Source organism: Phoenix dactylifera, chromosome 8 (assembly GCF_051530095.1).
Source record: "Phoenix dactylifera cultivar Ajwa chromosome 8, Ajwa_hap1_PhDact_Kaust_v1.1, whole genome shotgun sequence".
Taxonomy (NCBI): domain Eukaryota; kingdom Viridiplantae; phylum Streptophyta; class Magnoliopsida; order Arecales; family Arecaceae; genus Phoenix; species Phoenix dactylifera.
The window spans coordinates 30,014,346-30,032,607 of NC_143197.1; the positions used below are offsets into that span (position 1 = coordinate 30,014,346).

The 18,262-nt window shown below is 40.0% G+C and overlaps 2 protein-coding genes across 2 annotated transcripts; both read left to right on the forward strand.

Annotated features, from left to right (window-relative positions):
- The first annotated feature begins 1,723 nt into the window (after positions 1–1,723).
- LOC103718119 (uncharacterized) lies at positions 1,724–10,740 on the forward strand. The gene is made up of 8 exons (XM_008806796.5): positions 1,724–1,882; positions 3,049–3,214; positions 3,584–3,674; positions 3,766–3,824; positions 4,817–4,877; positions 7,143–7,233; positions 7,344–7,420; positions 10,327–10,740. The coding sequence occupies exons 1-8, from the start codon at positions 1,855–1,857 to the stop codon at positions 10,441–10,443; spliced, it is 690 nt and encodes a 229-aa protein (XP_008805018.4). The 5' UTR covers positions 1,724–1,854; the 3' UTR covers positions 10,444–10,740.
- An 841-nt stretch (positions 10,741–11,581) lies between these two features.
- Positions 11,582–14,686, forward strand: LOC103718129 (ammonium transporter 2 member 1-like). Its single transcript, XM_008806806.6, has 3 exons — positions 11,582–12,631; positions 12,869–13,154; positions 13,914–14,686. The coding sequence occupies exons 1-3, from the start codon at positions 11,993–11,995 to the stop codon at positions 14,447–14,449; spliced, it is 1,461 nt and encodes a 486-aa protein (XP_008805028.1). The 5' UTR covers positions 11,582–11,992; the 3' UTR covers positions 14,450–14,686.
- The last annotated feature ends 3,576 nt before the right edge of the window (positions 14,687–18,262 follow it).

An 18,262-nucleotide genomic window follows, 5' to 3' on the forward strand; every position in this document is an offset into this window, starting at 1 on the left:
GGCCATACCGCCGACATCAGTGCAATGATTCGCCTGACCGAGCGCCGACCTGAACAACATGCCAAGCCGTACTACGGCCTCGCCCTGTTACATCACAGGTAAACCGACCCCCGCATATAAAAGGGAGCCTTGGCCTCTCAAGAGGGGATGGGAACATTCATACACCCAAAAATCACTGTTTATCTCCTTCTCCCCACTATTTGCCCCCTCCCTGACTTGAGCGTCGGAGGGCCGGCGCCGGAGAACCCGGCCACCGGTTCGTGTGCAGGCACCCGGACGGAGGACGCCGCCAGCCAACGGATCGCCGCCCCGCTGCGAGGACCTGCTGTTCCTTCTCTCCGACCGCCCCGGACGGAGGACGCCGCCCGCCGACAGACCGCCGCCCCACCGTGAGGACTAACAGTCGTTCCCTCTCCTCGACCGAAGATTGCCCCCGGGTCCAATTTCCAGCAACAGGAGCCAAACCCCAAATGATTGTATCTGATGAATAAGTTTTTTGTCATGCTGAACTATGTTTGAAATTTGAATGAAACATTATCTTGCATCCTACCACAATTTATACTTGGTTTGCGTACCCTTGTCCTTTTCTCCCCTCACCTGCACTAAATACCGATTGATCCAAAATATCCCAGTCAGGAACTTCCAGGAATGCCAGCTTCCCTGCAGAAAGAGCCATTATCCGCAGCAGCTTCTCCTGATTCCCCAACCAAACCATCATTTTCTGGCATCATCAAGGTAGAGAAGTCTGTAGGCACATCTTGAGATACACAAGGGACAAAAGCGAAGAGTTTAGAAGGGAACACTGATAGAACTGTTATCCTCTGGCATTGTGAAGGTAGATGAGTCCGCAGGCAACCGGCTCCTTGGACATGAACGAGAAATGTTACTGATATAATTGGAAGAAGTTTTTTTTTTTATTTATGAATATTTTCTTAGCTATCGAATTTTGCATGCATATCCTTTCAAAATTGATATTTATATGTATACATTTGTAGAACACTTTTGTACTATTTTATCTTTCTTTTTTATTTTTTTTTATTTTTGCATATATATACCTACGCCATTTAATGCCGTTAAAAAATTGACGGTTTCAAATTAAAATAACTAAAATACTCTTAATGGGTATATGTGTTAAAAAAACATTGTAAGACTATCGCGATGGATGATAAAAAAGTAATTTCAAAATTTTATTTTACTTTTTAATTAAAAAATATGGTTTTTATTAACGATGTTAGAAGAACCGTTATATTAAGAGCATTTGTGTAAAAATAGTATTTTATGAAGATACAAAACTAAATATAAATTTTAAGAAAATATTTACGTAAATTTAAATTTATAGATGGATATCCGTGCAAAAAAAATAGCTTGCTATCTTTTAGAACTCAGACAACAAACATATGCCCTACTCTTTAGACTCGGAAACATAACAAAGTTCTCTCGAGGTAAGGCCAATAAAAAAGAAAGGGCAGCATTTGTGGTTCCAACAAAAACAATTGGAAGTATTTTTTGGGGCATTTGGACAGAGGCAATTCAAATGCGCTGTTTTATTTGAATGGTTGCGTATTGGCCCGAACAATTACGGAGGCATATCAGGTTGGCCGATTGCCCAGCATCCCGGCCTTTTTATCCAAAGTTTATTTCGGCCCGTATAAGTGGGCCCGCCGACTCGGCCCAGCCCAATTGAGCCACGGGTTCCATATCCGGATTCGGCGCACATCGTGCTGTGCCCTAATTATAAGCGCGTCGAAAAACCCTAGACTAAACCCCTTCTAAGGGGAGGTAGCAGAAGGCCGCCGTTATTTCGAAGCAGCAGCAGGAGCAAGCGCGGCAGAACGTCAATCTAACAAGAAGAGGATGCCGAAATCCAAACGCAACCGACCTGGTGAGATATTTGGGATCGTCGAACCTTTTCTTTTTCATTTTTTTTACTCTTTTATATGGAGATTTGAAGGCCTGTGGCTTGATTTGTGGTTCTTTTTGGATCTGATCGTTAACATCCAATTTTTTTTGTAGTCCTAGAATTATTGTTGTTTGAAAATATGGTACTGGAGTAACTTCTTATGAAGATCCATCTGAAATCGTTCATGCAGAATCTCTGTCTGTTGTTTGAGGTGCCATCTTGTCGGAAATTTTGGAACTTGGAACTTGTTGTTGTTTGACGACCTTGTTGGAAACCTGTGTTCGATTTCAATAAGTTGTGATAATGAACATGGCAAAATCGGTTCTAAGTTGGTGGTATAAGGAAAAAAAAAGAGTAAACTAGAAGGGTCGTCCTTAGGAATTTAAGCAGCATGAACGGATTTTTTTTTGGGGGGGTTGGCCTTTTGTTTTTCATGATTCTCACCTCCGACTTTTGGGTGAGGAGATAAGAGATGTAAGGTCTAAGAAAAAAAGTCATATGGGAGTTAATTTGATCACTATTTGGGGAAATTTGGTTCAAAAGTATGACACTGGCGCTCCTGTGTACTTACAAAGGATTCTGTGGTTAAGTGTGCCCTGTGAGGACAATAAGGATTCAAATGTTCTATGGCTTGTAAGAGACCATGCACACTTAGATGTAGCTTTTTCAATCTTTACACTGGCTCTGGTTAAGGCTGATCTTTTCAGTTATAACTGATTCAATTCCCTTTGGTTTTGCACGTGCCCCATATCTAAGGCTCTATTCTTGTAGATAAATGTATGCAAAAAGATAATCATGAATTTCTTCTTTGGGTGTTTATATCAAAAATTAATCAATTATCGACCGACTATAATGAATAGTCAACAATATTCTACTAGCCATAATTCAATTAACTGTCCCCTTTTTTCAATGTTGTTCGTGTCTTTGATGCTTCTTTTACTTTTTCTTGTTGTTTTAATCCCTTGGGGAGCTGAGTTCTTGCATCAGAGGCAAAAGAAATAAGTCATCTCTCCCATCAACCTTTCTGTCGTCCATGGTCAGCCATGAAAATGGAATATGCAAAGATTGAGTTCTTATTAAATTCGTTTTCCCACTTTCCCCTCTATTGCATGGAAGTTATAATTGTTTTTCCAATGTTTGATATGCAGTGACATTGTCCAAGACAAGAAAAAAGGGCAGAGAGCATAAGGAAGTGATAGTGAATGCTATAAAGCAGGCACTAGAGGATTACAGTTCTGCCTATGTTTTCACTTTTGAGAACATGAGAAATCTGAAATTTAAGGAATTCAGGGAGCAGCTGAAATCTAGCAGCAGGTACTTGATTTTTCTTTTCTTTTCTTCAAAATATATCATGCTTCATGCTTCTGCAGTTCGACCCTTCATGTGTAAAAACAACTACAAACCTAATTACTTGATATAGACATACACCTTTTCCTTGTTTTGTACTCAATAGGAATTAAATATATGTTATAGTTGAGTTAAATCTCACTGTAAGCCCCTATTCAGTTCTGTGGAAGATCAGAACCACTTTAGCTGGTTCCTAACCGAAACTACCACTTATTTGCCTCTCAACTAGAGGGCCACAAACATTCTGTAGTTTCATCAAGATGTTCTTGACTAGTGTATTCTCTCATTCTGCTACATGCGAGTCATTAATATGCATTGTTAAACTCTTGTCTGCAGATTTTTTCTTGGGTCGAATAAAGTCATGCAGGTTTCCCTGGGCAGATCTGTAGCTGATGAAGCCAAGCCGGGCATTCATAAACTTTCTAAGGTTTTTTTTTTAAAAAAAAGAATTGCTTGCGTCAATCAAGAAATTTTACTATTCTTAACTGTGCTAATGAAAATTTTTATATTATTTTCAGTGTCTTCGTGGTGATGCTGGACTCTTCTTCACTAATTTGGAAAACGAGGAAGTTCAAAGGTATTTGCTTTTATCATTTGTTTGCACATGATAATGATGCTCAACCTCACTTTTCCAGACAAATTCATGTTGCCTTTTTTTTGTAATTTGAAAAATATCATCCTGCTTTTTTATTCTATTTCAATGCTTACAAGATATAGTGTACATGAATTGCTTTTATTTTGTTTTTTAGGCTAACCATGCATGTTTTATCATTTCTATAAGGCTAATTCTTCTAGATTCATCATGTTTAAACTAGGACTGGCAGGGTTTTTTCTTTTTGGTAATCTCTGCTTATAACTTTATGCAATCATTGTTTAATCTTTCTTCAACCATCATTTTGATATAATGAATTGTAAGTTAACCTAAATCTATCTGTTGTAAGCATTTCATATAGTTAATATTACTTGGTTGTGAAGATTCTTTAATTCATGATAGCTTAAACAGGGTGTAATTCCTTGCAGGAATAGGAAACTTCAAATTCCAAATTTGGAGCCATTTTTTGTTTTAATTTAATGTTATAGATATTGCAATTAGAATGTGCATGTTCTATTGCTTAAGTTTTTTTTAAGCGATTATTAAAAGCATGGTGAACTATATTGAGCATCATAACTAAAAGTAGTATTGCTTTGATGTAACTAACTTTGGTCTTGCTGAAAGTAAATTAAATTCAATTGATGGGGTTGAAAACATTCTTAAATGAGATTTTTGATAAGCCAAAGGAGACTTTTTTCTGTTTAGATTGGTAAACGTAGGTTGGCATTACCACTAAATGAACAGTTTGCTAATTTGTTCTTATTGCATAATATGTTATTTACATGTGAACATTCTGGCAGTCATACTTTCTTACAATTTTGCATGCCTGCATATTTTTGATGTGATTGAACTTTATTAATTTTTTAAGGATATTTTCCTTTAATGAAAGGTGAAAGCATATATTTGATTCATAAACTATGGCCTGAATACTCTACATAATGTAGAGAGTGGAGTTTATGTTTCAATGTCTTTTGCAGGTTATTTGAAAAATTTGAAGAACATGATTTTGCAAGGACAGGATGCATTGCAACCGAAAAGGTTTGACATTAATATTCTTGGTAAAAAGCTATTGTTATTTTTTATTAATGTCTAGCCATTATTTAGAGAATCTGCATGAGTGGTTGGGCTAGGTTGAACGTAAACATGGATTCAGCCTGTATTGTCAAAGCCTTGGCCTAGGCTTAGTTCAACCACCACCCAGAGACTTGTGCTCAGCTTTAAGTACCATGAGCTGAGGTAGGTTGCCGGGGGTCAACTTGGTCTTTGTTCAATACCAATAATCGTAAAGCTTAAAAGTGCATATGTGAATGCAGTCAATGTATGAGTTGGATTGCACACTTCTCATTGAACCTTTTCTATTGGGTTTGATCGATTTTTAGCTATGTATGTAAATCAAGATTGATCCCTTTAAGGTGGTAGGAATGAGTAATGGCCATCAAACACTTAGTCAATCTAAAGGTTATTAATCTTAATGCAGACTTATCCAGAAAGATTTTTTATCTCACAATTAAAGATTTAATAGTTTGGATCAAATAGCATATTGTATGGAATTGTAAATAACCATACACAAAACTAGGAAAGATGGAAGAAACAGATTGGATCATTGGACTCGCTACGCTGGTTAGAGAGCAAAGAGAGAGAGAGATTAGGGAGCTAGACTGCTTGGTATCTTGTCCTAATATGTTTTTTCTTTTTATATTAAGTAGGAATATGATTTAAATGAATAACAAGTCCTTGGAGCATGGAATATATTTGGCTGATTTGGGTGCAATATATCTGGCAATTGGTGGGAATCAAATATGCATTTCTGCAGACCTTTTTTTTGTGTATTTAAATTGTTCTAGCTCCATGATTTTATGGAGGTGGGATGGTGCTTGAATTGAAGGAAATTAAAAGCTATATTTACAAGGTTTCTCATAGAAAGTAATTTGGGCGAATGTTTTAGTGACTTGGTGCCTGTGCTTGTCAGTTTTGTAAGGCCAGGTCATTGAGGGGAGGGGGAATGGTGGATGGGTTGCAAACCCTTTTGCACCATCCATAGAGCTCCTGAAGTAGTACTGAAGTAGTCCTTGAATTTTGGTTCTTTTATAACACTACAAGTCATTCAACATCTGAACACATCGATCTTAGAAATCTTTCAACCTCACCAGTCATTTGGCATGTGAATTGAATGAATTCATCCGATATTACAAATCAGAGCCCTCATGGTTTTCCTCAGGTCTCTCATTTTTTCGTGACATGAGCTTCTTGACTTCACATCCCTTTGAATTGAAAGTGACTTTGTGAGTGTGATTATGAAGAATTTCTCCTGGTGCTGCATCAGTTGGACTGTCATTTTAAGAAGATTATTGAAAGTCTTTAATTTTTGAAAATATATATGATTCCTCCTGATATTTGTCTAAGAATTTAATCTTTCATTCAAAACCTGAAGTCATGTGACTTACTACTGCTGGTATTTTCACACTGCCTTGTTATACTTGAGTATTAAATTGCTCCGTCAGATTTGCAACTGGTGTTGGAACTAGTTCTAAATGTTGCAATTTCATTTGGTCATCCAATTCTTCATCCATTCAATTTATCTTCTTTAATTTGACCTTGGAAACAATGTAGTTGCTAATATAAAAAATGCATTGATATATTGCACAATGGTTAACTAACCTGGATGGGACAGGCTATAGATTTTTGCCTCAACCTTTATTTAGTTAGATATGGGACAAATAATTGAGGACATTAGTGGATTGGCTGCATTGAGTCCCGTGCATGTATCAACATGGTATGCTAATGATATATTATACTAAGATTGAAAATTCAATTTCAAGGTGTGCTGGTGCTTGAATTGAAGGAAATTAAAAGCTTATATTTACGAGGTTTCTCATAGAAGGAAATTTAGGCCAATATTTTGGTGACTTGGAATCTGTGCTTGTCAATTTTGTAAGGCCAGGTCATTGGGGGGAGGGGGGATAAGGCATCATTAATTTAGGAGGGGTAGTTACATTGGCGTGTAAAAGGGATGAATATGTCCAAGCAACTATGAAGTTGTTTATATTCATTTATATTGGCGTGTAAAAGGCATCCTTCTAGAAGTATTCGTTTATATCACATGCCAAACAACTATGAAGTTGAATGATTTCTTTAGATTGATGCATGTTGGTAGTTAATGACTTGTAAGGTTGTGTCTTGTGAGAAATCCTGATGTTAATTCTATGTCTTCTAGTGAATTTGGAAAAGGTCTTCATTTTTTTTGTGCTTGCTTATCATGACCTGTAGTAGTACCTGCACCAACTAAATGTATATCTGTTTCAGGTGGAACTAAAAGAAGGCCCATTGGAACAATTCTCGCATGAAATGGAGCCTTTTCTCCGCAAACAGGGATTGCCAGTTCGCTTGAACAAAGGTTTGTAGTTTCTATTGAATGATAATCTGTGCCTTGCATCTGCCATCATATACATGCAAAAGAAAAAGAATGAAGAAAAAGAAAGAATTTTTGACCTTTTCTCCTAGCAGGAGCCATAGAGCTAGTCTCCGACTTTGTTGTGTGTGAAGAAGGGCAGCCCCTATCCCCTGAATCAGCTCGAACATTGGTATGTGATTTGTACAGTCATCTATTGAGTTTTCAATTTTGTATAGTCTTCTGGAAGAAGAAACTAAACCATACAAATTTTATCACAATTAAATAAAAATCCAGAATCAAGATCATGTGAAATATGTTGTGCAAATCAAGGAATTACAGAAGGAATTTCTCTTCGGATTGATGATAAAAGTTGTCTATTTTGTGATTGTATTTTAAAGTTTGTTACATGATTTCTTTCATACCAGACTAATTCATTTTTAGTATGATTTTTTAACATAAATGATAATGATTGTTCTGACAAATTTATTGAGAAGCATGGTTAATTGTGCTGATGATTGTTTTTGTTTACTAAAGACATTTTATTTTATTTACATTAAGATAATTGCATTGTTCCTTGTGTTGAATTTTCTTTTAGGCTCTTGTAGCTTGCACAGTATGAGCCTGCTCAAAGTTGCTTGTATCGTGTCTGGAAAATGAATTTGGTTATCCTTCTTTGTGAGAGGTAGAATATTTTAAAAGGCTTTACTAGGAAAATCATTCTCCAAGGCACGCCTATTTTTGATTTGGTGGGGTCTAATTGTGACAATCTTTTTAGGTTAATTTCTTCACCAATGTTACGTCAGTTTTTGGTAGGAAAAAATAACTACAATATCACCACATTTTGGGACAGCGTTTAACTCGTAAAGCTAACATTCATAATTAGATTTGCGTGCTAGTGCAAGACTTTCATGCACATTTTATAGTTATTCCATGCCCACATATATCATGAAGCGACTTTGCTGGCTTTATGCATGAATGTTTACTTATTTGCTGGTTTGGTGATCACATTTAAGTTTTTGAAATTTGTTTTGGAGTATCAATACACTTGACTCAAGGCTGACACCTCTTGCGAGGTTACCTCCATTCTAGATGCTTTCAACCTGAAAGGGCCAGAAAATTAAAAATAATATCAACTAACTTATGGAACTGGAAAATCTGGGACCTCTTGGCGGGTTACCTCCGTTCTAGATGCTTTCAACCTGAAAGGTCCAGAAAGTTAAAAAATAATATCAACTAACTTATGAACTGGAAAATCAGGGGCCTGAATTAAGCTCCTAAACAAGTAAAGGTGCTTTTAGTCATGTTTTGTGCATTGAGTATACCTGAAAAGGCAGTTGATTTGAATCCTAAAGACACGCTGCCATTAAACTTCTACCAGAAAGTACTGAAAAAATGAAAAAAGGTCAATAGCATGTAGAAAAACTAATCAAAGAAAATTATTAATGGTAATCCCTTCTTGTATTGCATCAAATATTTATTTTCACTTAGGTGCTAATAATTTGTTCATCAAATTATGGAGAAAAGTTGCAATACTTGCTATCATTGAGCAATGCAGGGTGAAGTAAAAATATCATTTCAATTCTGTATTTTTCTTCAGTTGCTATTTTGAGGCACCAAGATATCCTGTTAGTATGAATGTGAAAGTTCAACATAGCCTTTGTGAGTAAAAAAATATTGTTATCTTTAACTCATGTAAGAGTGTGCTTGGCGTTGTCTCTGCTTTTTATGAAGTTCTTCTCACAAAAGGAGAAGCTGGAAGAGAGTTTTCTAGCCTATCCTAAAAGCATTTTTTGGAATTTTTCTTATTGGACAAGCACTTTTTAGATAAGGAAGACTCATTTTTTTAAGAAGTGTTTTTTTGCTTTAAAAATTACAAAGGTGTTTCTTTTTTTCTTTTTTTTTTTTGCTGAAAATGGGTTTTCATACAATACGTGTACGAATACACCCAATAAAGTCAAAAAACACTAACTCGCGGAGTGCCAATGGCAACTTCCCCTCCTCCGCCCAGAGGGTGTACTCTGAATGATGAGCCGTAAAGGCAGTCACCCAGTCGGCTGCCCCATTGGCTCCTCTAAATACATGTTTGGCCTGGACGGCCACCCCATCCCTCCTTATCATCCCTATATCGGTGGTCTGTGCTCTCATCCCTCAGCCTCTCCTAGATCCATCCGTAACTATGGCCGAATCGCCTTCCAGGACAATCGAGCCGGCCTGCAACACCTACCTCGCATGTCGAAAACTCGCCCAGGTAGCTCGCAGCTCTGCCCTGAAAACCGACGTGCCGAACAACTGGCAGCCACCTGCTGCCACCACCCTGGAATACGGGTCCCGTATCACAAAGGTGTTTCTTTTAAGCAATCACAAAACATGCCCCAGATATCCTGATCATTTTGGAATTCTATTGTTCTCATACAATCTTGATTTGTGTGATTCTGAGTTGTCTGAATTTCTTAGGCATCTTCTATAGGGGATTCTTGCTTGCCTTCCAAATTATGAGGGCAGAAATTAGCATGCATGAAGTTGCTTAATTTAGCTCCTAAAATTTTCCTTCAAAGCTGTTACTTGGGGAGATGAAGCCACTCACCACCTTGGTATGGGGGAGTCAACTCATTTTTACAAGTTTATTCATATTAATTGTACAGCAGTGTAGAAATTCACCTTGTCGACAGCCTCTGCACTGCTGTTGCTTGGTCCCCGGCAAGTGGGTCCCATGGAAAGTCTGGACTTGATTTCATTGTTAGCAGCAAATGTTGAGGATAAAGAATATGTCAGTGCTTAGGTAACAGACATTACATGGATTCGTCCACATTTTCTTCCTTGGAAATAAAAATTGTGTTTGTTAAGAGGATGATTAAACATCATGACTTGGTAGCTCTAGGTTGATGGTTTTCTGTTGTTTCCGTAGGCTATAATCTTTCCTCATTTCCTGATAAATGTAGTAGTTTATTTGCTTCAAACAGATTGTCTGGTAGTATTGGAACATCTGAACAACTAAAACTTCTGGTCAAATTCTCAGTTCAACCAAACCATATGTTGGTCATGACATCTGATTTCTTCTTAATCTAACGATTTGATCTTTTTCCCCCTTTTTTGCAGCGCTTGCTTGGAATCAAGATGGCCACCTTCCGCCTCCACCTTGTCTGCCGTTGGAACCCCGATGATTTTGAAGTCTATAGAGAAGGATTGGATCTTTCAGATGTCGAATCCTCGTAGGGTCCATCCATGATCCAAGATGTGATTTCACCTCTCGTCTCCCACCTTGTGTGTCTTCGGAGCCCTTGTGATTTGAAGTCTGTTATAGGGAAGGGTTGAATCTTTCAGATGCGACTTGTATGCAGTGGCAGTGATACAAGTGGCGGCCGAAGTTTGGTGGTGCAATTTTTGTTTCCCCGTGTCACCAACATTTAGATAAAGATGTGAGCTGCTTTGTTTGGAAGTTGATTTCATGACATCCATTGGGATGTAATCTTGCATCATTGAAAGAAGCGATTCTGATTTAATAGTTAAAAATGTTACATCTACTGTTTGCCAAGTTGTCCGAGGGATCTCCTGGGATTGACTGGGGACATGTCTGCAACTCACCTCGGCCCAGCCTACCGGATTCAAATCCTTAGGCGGAGAAATGTCAGAAAACAATTATATTATCGGGCTTTGATTGCGTTGCTGTGGGGTCATCCACGCATGGACCTGGAATTTGGAACTGACCTTATCTTATTTGATGCAGTTAATGTTTTTGTTGCCGCCACGCTCCATAGATTTCAGCAATGAGTAAAATCCAATTCTAAATTGGATCGAACCTGACATACAAAACACCCTGGAAGACACTGGACATCGATGGCAAGCTCTCTTGCATTGATATCCACGTCTAACGGAGAATTGATATCTAAGTCTAGCCTGCCCATCTCTAATAGAGTGACATTTTGAAACCTTTTGTCATTTTGTTTATTGCAAAGACTATTATCTTATTGCCCTCATGTATTTTATTAAATCTTCGCATCACATGCGTCCATGTGGCTTACCATGCCATGTGAGTCCATCCCTCCAGTGAAGCAATCCCCTTAATTTTGAGGTACCCCAAACGGAGCTTCTCTATCAGTGGTGAGGGAGTTGACCTTCTTTTGAATAGCTTATATCTATCAGAAGGCGAATAATGCAGCAAACTAGATTATCTCTTATGTCGTCTGGCACTCTGAAGAAATTCTTTAGATAGATTAAGCTAATGTTTAGATATGAATTGGACAGATTGGGCTAATGTTTAGAATTATATGAATTGGAGGGAGGGAGGGAGGGAGGGAGGGAGAGAGAGAGAGAGAGAGAGAGAGAGAGGGTTCTTTCCGACCCCGGCACTGCCCGTGACAAAGATGGTACACCAACTATCTGTGTGCCGTCCGTGTAATGTGAACCTTCAACTCCGAGACAGGCAGCCAGCTCCTCCATTTTGACCGGTGCACCAGTGGAAAACCCTTTAACTGGAACCTTCCATGTAATCATACGGAAAACAGTAGAATTAGAACGTTAGCCCACGTGTTATCTATTTATTAATTGTGACACCGAACCACCATGATGACAAGGCCAAAATATATAGAATATAGGTATTAAAATTAAACCGCATGGCAGCCCAAGTTGACGAAAAACGAGGTGACGACCCCCTCTCGTTTTTCAAATGGAGCCTTTCGCACAAACGTCCTCCACTTTTCCCCTCTAACCCTTTTGTATCCTCCCACCCTGAAGCCCGGACGCCGGTCTCCTTCTATCCATATCCATGGCGATGCCTCTGGCCTATCAGACGAGCCCGGCGGCACCGGAGTGGCTGAACAAGGGCGACAACGCGTGGCAATTGACCGCTGCGACGCTCGTCGGCCTCCAGAGCGTGCCTGGCCTCGTCATCCTCTACGGCAGCATCGTCAAGAAGAAATGGGCGGTCAACTCGGCCTTCATGGCCCTCTACGCCTTCGCGGCGACGCTCATCTTCTGGGTCCTCGTCGGCTACCGCATGGCGTTCGGCGACAAGCTCCTCCCCTTCTGGGGCAAGGGAGCGCCGGCGCTCGGCCAGAAGTACCTGGTGCGCCGGGCCAAGATCCCCGAGACCGTCCATTTTTACAGCAACGGCACCGAGGAGACGCCCATGACGGAGCCCTTCTATCCCATGGCCACACTTGTCTACTTCGAATTCATGTTTGCTGCCATAACAATTGTGCTGTTGGCCGGCTCCGTCCTGGGCCGGATGAACATTAAGGCCTGGATGGCTTTTGTTCCCTTGTGGCTGCTCTTCTCATATACGGTTGGAGCGTTTAGTCTTTGGGGAGGAGGATTTCTCTATCACTGGGGAGTGATAGACTACTCCGGCGGCTATGTCATCCACCTCTCCTCCGGCATCGCCGGGTTCACCGCTGCCTATTGGGTGAGAACAACAAATATCTAGCTAAATATCTCATTATAAAACTGCTAGATAGATTTCATCATGACATGTTCCTCTCTTATTGAAAGAGTAACAACCATCAATAAATGCTCATTTTTCCTCCTCTTTTTTTTTTTGTTTTTGACAAATCTTCTCACCTTGAACTAATGCTTGATAACCAACCGTATGTTTGATGAGAAGAGACTTGGATCGTAATTACTATCGTGGTGATTTCTATAGGTAGGGCCGAGGTTGAAGAGCGACAGGGAGCGGTTCTCGCCGAACAATATACTATTGATGCTGGCGGGGGCGGGGCTGCTGTGGATGGGGTGGTCGGGGTTCAACGGCGGGGCGGCGTACGCCGCGAACAAGACCGCGTCGGTGGCGGTGCTGAACACCAACGTATGTGCGGCCACCAGCCTCCTGATGTGGACTTGCTTGGACGTGGCCTTCTTCGGGAGGCCGTCGGTGATCGGGGCGGTGCAGGGGATGATGACGGGCCTCGTCTGCATCACTCCTGGCGCAGGTTTGCACGCAATTCCCGTCAACAAAGTTTAGGCAATTTTTTTCCATTTGGATCTCGCAATCGGCTCCTGTAGATGATTCTGAAAGGAATCCACATTCCACGATCGGACTTAATTAACTTTTAGAGGTCAGAATTAGCTGCTGCACTGGGCAAAAATTTGCATCCTCGTGCATAGATTGTGGTCCCATTGTTTGGCCTATGTTCTTAATTTCCACTTGGTGCAATTTAGGTCCTCAATGAAGTGACATCTTAGTGGATAAGCGAGATGCACATCCATATTTTGTCATTGCACTTTATAGCCTAATGCAATTCCTTCTATTAAAAAATAAAAGGACCCAGAGAAAGCAGCAAGGTAGTATGCGTTCTCTCATATGCATGTTTGCTCGCTTGCACATCCTATCCCTTCCTGATTTTTCATCTGCTTGTGAATTTGCAGCATGTCTTAAATTCTTGTTCAGGTCTGTATATGAAATGCGTTCAAACCAGGGTGGGATGGCCTCTACTTGGTCAGGCCAAGTTCAGTCACGCGTTGTAACGTATTAGTATTAAGATATGGTAAACTGAAAAAAAAATCTAGTAAATTAGGGAATTTAAACAAGCTTGTGACTTAGAATAGCTCTTCTCCATGCCCTCAATTTTTTCATTTTATTTTTTTGTTTCTTATTTTTTTTAGCAAACAGCCAGATTATGTCCTTGAAGGCCGCCATGAATTAATGTTTGCATGTGTATTAATCTTGTTCTTGGCTTTTTTATTGGCAGGACTGGTGCAAACGTGGGCCGCTATAGTGATGGGCGTGCTATCCGGCAGCATCCCCTGGTTCACCATGATGATCCTTCACAAGAAGTCGGCATTACTCCAGAAAGTGGACGACACCCTCGCCGTCTTCCACACCCACGCCGTCGCCGGCCTCCTCGGCGGCCTCCTCACCGGCCTACTCGCCGAGCCCGCCCTCTGCCGCCTTGTCCTCCCCGTCCCCGACACGAGGGGCACTGCCTACGGCGGCGGCGCCGTCCAGCTCGGCAAGCAGCTGGTCGGCGCACTCTTCGTCATCGGGTGGAACCTCGTCGCCACCACCGCCATCCTGCTCGCCATCGGGAGGTTCATACCGCTGCGAATGCCCGACGAGCAGCTCATGATAGGCGACGACGCAGCGCACGGGGAGGAGGCGTATGCGCTGTGGGGTGACGGCGAGAGGTATGATGCCACGAGGCATGCACCGGTGTTCCTCGCCGACGATGCACTGCAAGCGACGCAGTCAGCCAGCGGAGCCAGGGGTGTCACGATTCAGTTGTAGCGTAATGGGAATAGGGGATGGATGACCTTCCTTTATTTGCTTCGTTTTGCAAGCTTTTTGTATGACGATAGGCACAGTGATGTGAATTGGAGAAGACAAAATCTCAAAAAAGTTGTTCTGTAGCTAGATTTAGTCGCAGCATGTGTTTGATGTCGACAAGTAAGAGGGACGCCAGCCAGAGGGCTGCTCCTCCTCTGTTCATATTGGGCTTCCAAGTATAATAGGTCCTTTGATCCACGAGAGACTCAAACCATATAGATTAGGATCGAATTGGATAACTAGAAAGCTTACAAAATGGCAGTGGATCCTCTGCTATCCAGGTTGCAGAAAATTTTTACAATTTGGATTCGTGTCAGACTTTGATAGATCAGGCAAAAACTTTGATAAGATTCATGTTCTTTCTTCCATAACCAGCGTGCCATTGCACTTGGATGTTGGCCCAAGTTTCACACTCGATAAACCTTTGCCCCCATATGCTTTGATCATAGAAATTTTCCTCAACTAGGATGAACCACTTCTTTATTTGGAGGAAATTTTTGTATTTAAATCTAACGAGATGTTCTCTGTCTCCTTGACGTGCTAGTTCTCTCATTGTTTCATCAGAATGACTGATAATATATTTCAATGATTTACTTAGAGAAATAAAAATGAAAGCTACATCCGGGTAATAACCCTTTTATATACCGCGAATTTATAAAATATTCTTTTCATTGAGGCTATATACACTAATGCTTAAATAGCAGACTATAACAGGGGTTCTCTCTCTTAAACTTTTTTTAGAGCGAGAGAGTCCATGAAAGTGCTATGTTCAATGGGGTAAAATACCTATCTTATGTGCTCATATTTTTCAGCTTTTGAAGATGGATGTGGTCATATATAGGAGTAAACTACTAGGTTCCACGACCTAGCCAAACTTGATATCGCAGATCCAGGATTCTTCGATCTTGCTCTGAGTGATTTGGTCGTAATTCCGCTCTAAATATATTCCGATGCCCTCATAGCCCCAGAGCAATGGACCATGATGGCACTCCAGAATCTTGCTCTAGGACAGCAAGTGTGAGAGGTGCATATCCATCAACATCGGTTTAAGACTAGAAGAGAGATCTAAGTTAGGTTGTTGCTGCACGCTTGGTTTTCAAGTCTTCTAGGGTGTTGGTGGCCGTCCGCATCCATCTTACTTGGAAAAATGTAATCAAGAAACAATAATACCGTAATCTTCTTTTCCTCTTTGTACAATTAAAGAAGATATTACTATAATTCACCCAACAAGGCAACAATGATAATATTCATAATTTACATAAGCAATTAACTAGCAAAATAATTAAGCAACCCATAAATGAAAGACAATTTTTAAGATGAATTTTTTTTTGATGTGAAGAAAAAACTACGAAATCTAGCCCAACCAAAATCTTCCACTATTTAAAGTAATGAGATTACAATATGACCAGTTTAGATCAATTAGAGGCTATACGAACATCATCAAAATTAAATTTTAACTTCTACATCAAAAATATTCATCATCACCATGCGTGGACGCTTGAATCATTTTATGGTGAAAATCTTTCAAAAATACAAATCATTTAATTTGTAGCTTTTAATACTGAAAATAACATACTAAAATTTTATCAAAATTGAAATAAAATTAATTATTTAATTATCTCATGAGATGAAATAGTACTTTTTTTTAATAATTTTTCAATATTTCACCGTCGGCCTCCCATTCTTCCGTATTCTCACTCTCTGTTACCGCACCCCAACAAGCCAAAGCAATTTTGTGAAAGAAAAAAAATGCCACGTTGTTCCTTGGAGGGACCACACCAACATCACCGTCACCGTGGAAACGCGGATGCGTGCCTTCGGGAAGAAGATATGTCCATATGCAAGCTAAGACGCGTGTTTGCGGAAGGTGCCCTTTATATAAATTTAATAATTATGTCTCAGGCCATTACCTAGTTGTGCATCGGACACAATCTTAATAATAGATTTCGTTCCCATTTTTTATAATTATATTATTTTTATTAGTTTTTATTATAAAGTCCATAACCAATGTTTAAAGTTGTATCAACATCTTTCTAAAATAAATATGAATTTACTTAATATCAAATTCATATAAATATAGATTTATTTAATATGGAACAGTGATATCATAAATGTGACACCCTCTAATCCTCATTAGACATGATTCTTGATCACGAATAACAAAACTCTCTCTTCCTTCGGCGCCACCGTCCAATACGCTGCAGTCAAAATTGATCTTAAGAAAAATAAAACGTAGGAATTTTCTAAATGAAATATATCACCCTAGAAGATGCAGAAGGGGTAGCATGAGCAACTCATTTTCCCCCAGTTGTCTCGATCAATTAAGCTACGTTTGCTCGGGGTGTACTTAGCTGCTTAAACCTGTGCTTTCACCAGAGTTACGAGGAAACCCCGATCTACATCCTCAAAGATACAAGCATCTTAGATAACCAGATAAGGTAGATAATATAGGAAGAAGTGATTACTCTGCGTGACTCCTAATGGTTCCGCATCTCCTCCTTGAGATACTCCAAAAGAACGGCCATATATAGATTGCTGGAGTGCAATGCTTCATGAACAAATCTTGCAATATGGTAAAAAGAATTGGTGCAGCTGGCGGATTTATGGCTAGATGCTATGGATTGACCGATTATGAAAAATTACCAAACCAGCAATCGTGGATATGATAAATTTTGTTTATCTAGAAGTACTTTTCCTTTCACATGTGCAGCTAAAAGAAGATTTCAAAAAGGGAGCATGATTTCATTTTTAAAAGCCGTGCCCACTAAAACCGAGGCTGGCCTTTCAATTCTGTTTCACATTCCTTCAGAGCCGCCGCGGCCAGCACCAACCAGGATGACTTTGCGGGTCATACCTTACCCTGGAAAGACGTCCATTATTTTGAAGAAGATTACTGTTTGCATACCCCTTAACGTTACCCTCCTTTTTTATATATTTTTTTGATACACTGTGGAGACTAAGTAAGTCAATTACATGAAAATAAAAGTATAGTTCTCTGTAACAACAAAACTACAAAGCAAGAAGCCGAAGTGTAAGCCTGTATTGAACTGAAGTAGTGTAACATAGAACTGAGCGTTGAATCAATAAAAGTGGCCCTGCAGCACAAGAATACCATCCCTTAGCACCCCTTGGTATTCTGTTCTTCTTCTTCTTCTTGCTCTTTTTTTTTTTTGTTTGGTACAAAAAAGCATTTGTCTTTTGAAAGACTTGTCAATATTTCAGTCTTCACAAATGGGTAGGTTAGATTTGTGATCCAGAGAACTTTCTTGGTAGCTTTCACCCTGAATAAAAGTCTATCAAATGGCTTGGGTGGGCCAAAAGGCCGGCCCAGTGAGGCTGGGCCTCACAATTCCTTATGTGTCATCGTACGCATCATTCTGACCTCACGGTTTGCTGGAGGAAAAAAGAATCACATGCCATATAATGCCATGATGATTTTTTTTGGTCGTTAATGCAATCTGACATGATGATTGACCAGTAGTCTATTGTGGGAAATTACTCTAACGTGTCATCATCCTGTCCGTAGAACTAACAAGGAAGCTACTGGATCGCAGATTCCAGGTTGAGCGAACAAGATCTCCCTCGGATACAGGACACAAATTTTAAGACTAGTCTAAGATTCGCCTATTTCTACTCTTGTCCGCTGGACCTAAGAAACTCCTCCCAAAACAGATGCCAGCTCATACGAAAACTTCCCCATAGATTTACTCTGCGACACCTCAGATCAGCCGTCCAGCACCCAGATTAAGATCTCAACCCACCACTGTATGCAAC

What these genes read in the sequence shown, in the direction of transcription:
- LOC103718119 (XM_008806796.5), top strand. Translation starts at nt 1,855, where the DNA reads ATGCCGAAATCCAAACGCAACCGACCTG. An exon ending in GATGCATTGCAACCGAAAAG is followed by an intron (nt 4,878 to 7,142) that starts GTTTGACATTAA and finishes TATCTGTTTCAG; the next exon opens with GTGGAACTAAAAGAAGGCCC. An exon ending in GCCAGTTCGCTTGAACAAAG is followed by an intron (nt 7,234 to 7,343) that starts GTTTGTAGTTTC and finishes TTCTCCTAGCAG; the next exon opens with GAGCCATAGAGCTAGTCTCC.
- LOC103718129 (XM_008806806.6), top strand. Translation starts at nt 11,993, where the DNA reads ATGGCGATGCCTCTGGCCTATCAGACGAGCCCGGCGGCACCGGAGTGG. An exon ending in GGTTCACCGCTGCCTATTGG is followed by an intron (nt 12,632 to 12,868) that starts GTGAGAACAACA and finishes TGATTTCTATAG; the next exon opens with GTAGGGCCGAGGTTGAAGAG. An exon ending in CTGCATCACTCCTGGCGCAG is followed by an intron (nt 13,155 to 13,913) that starts GTTTGCACGCAA and finishes TTTTATTGGCAG; the next exon opens with GACTGGTGCAAACGTGGGCC.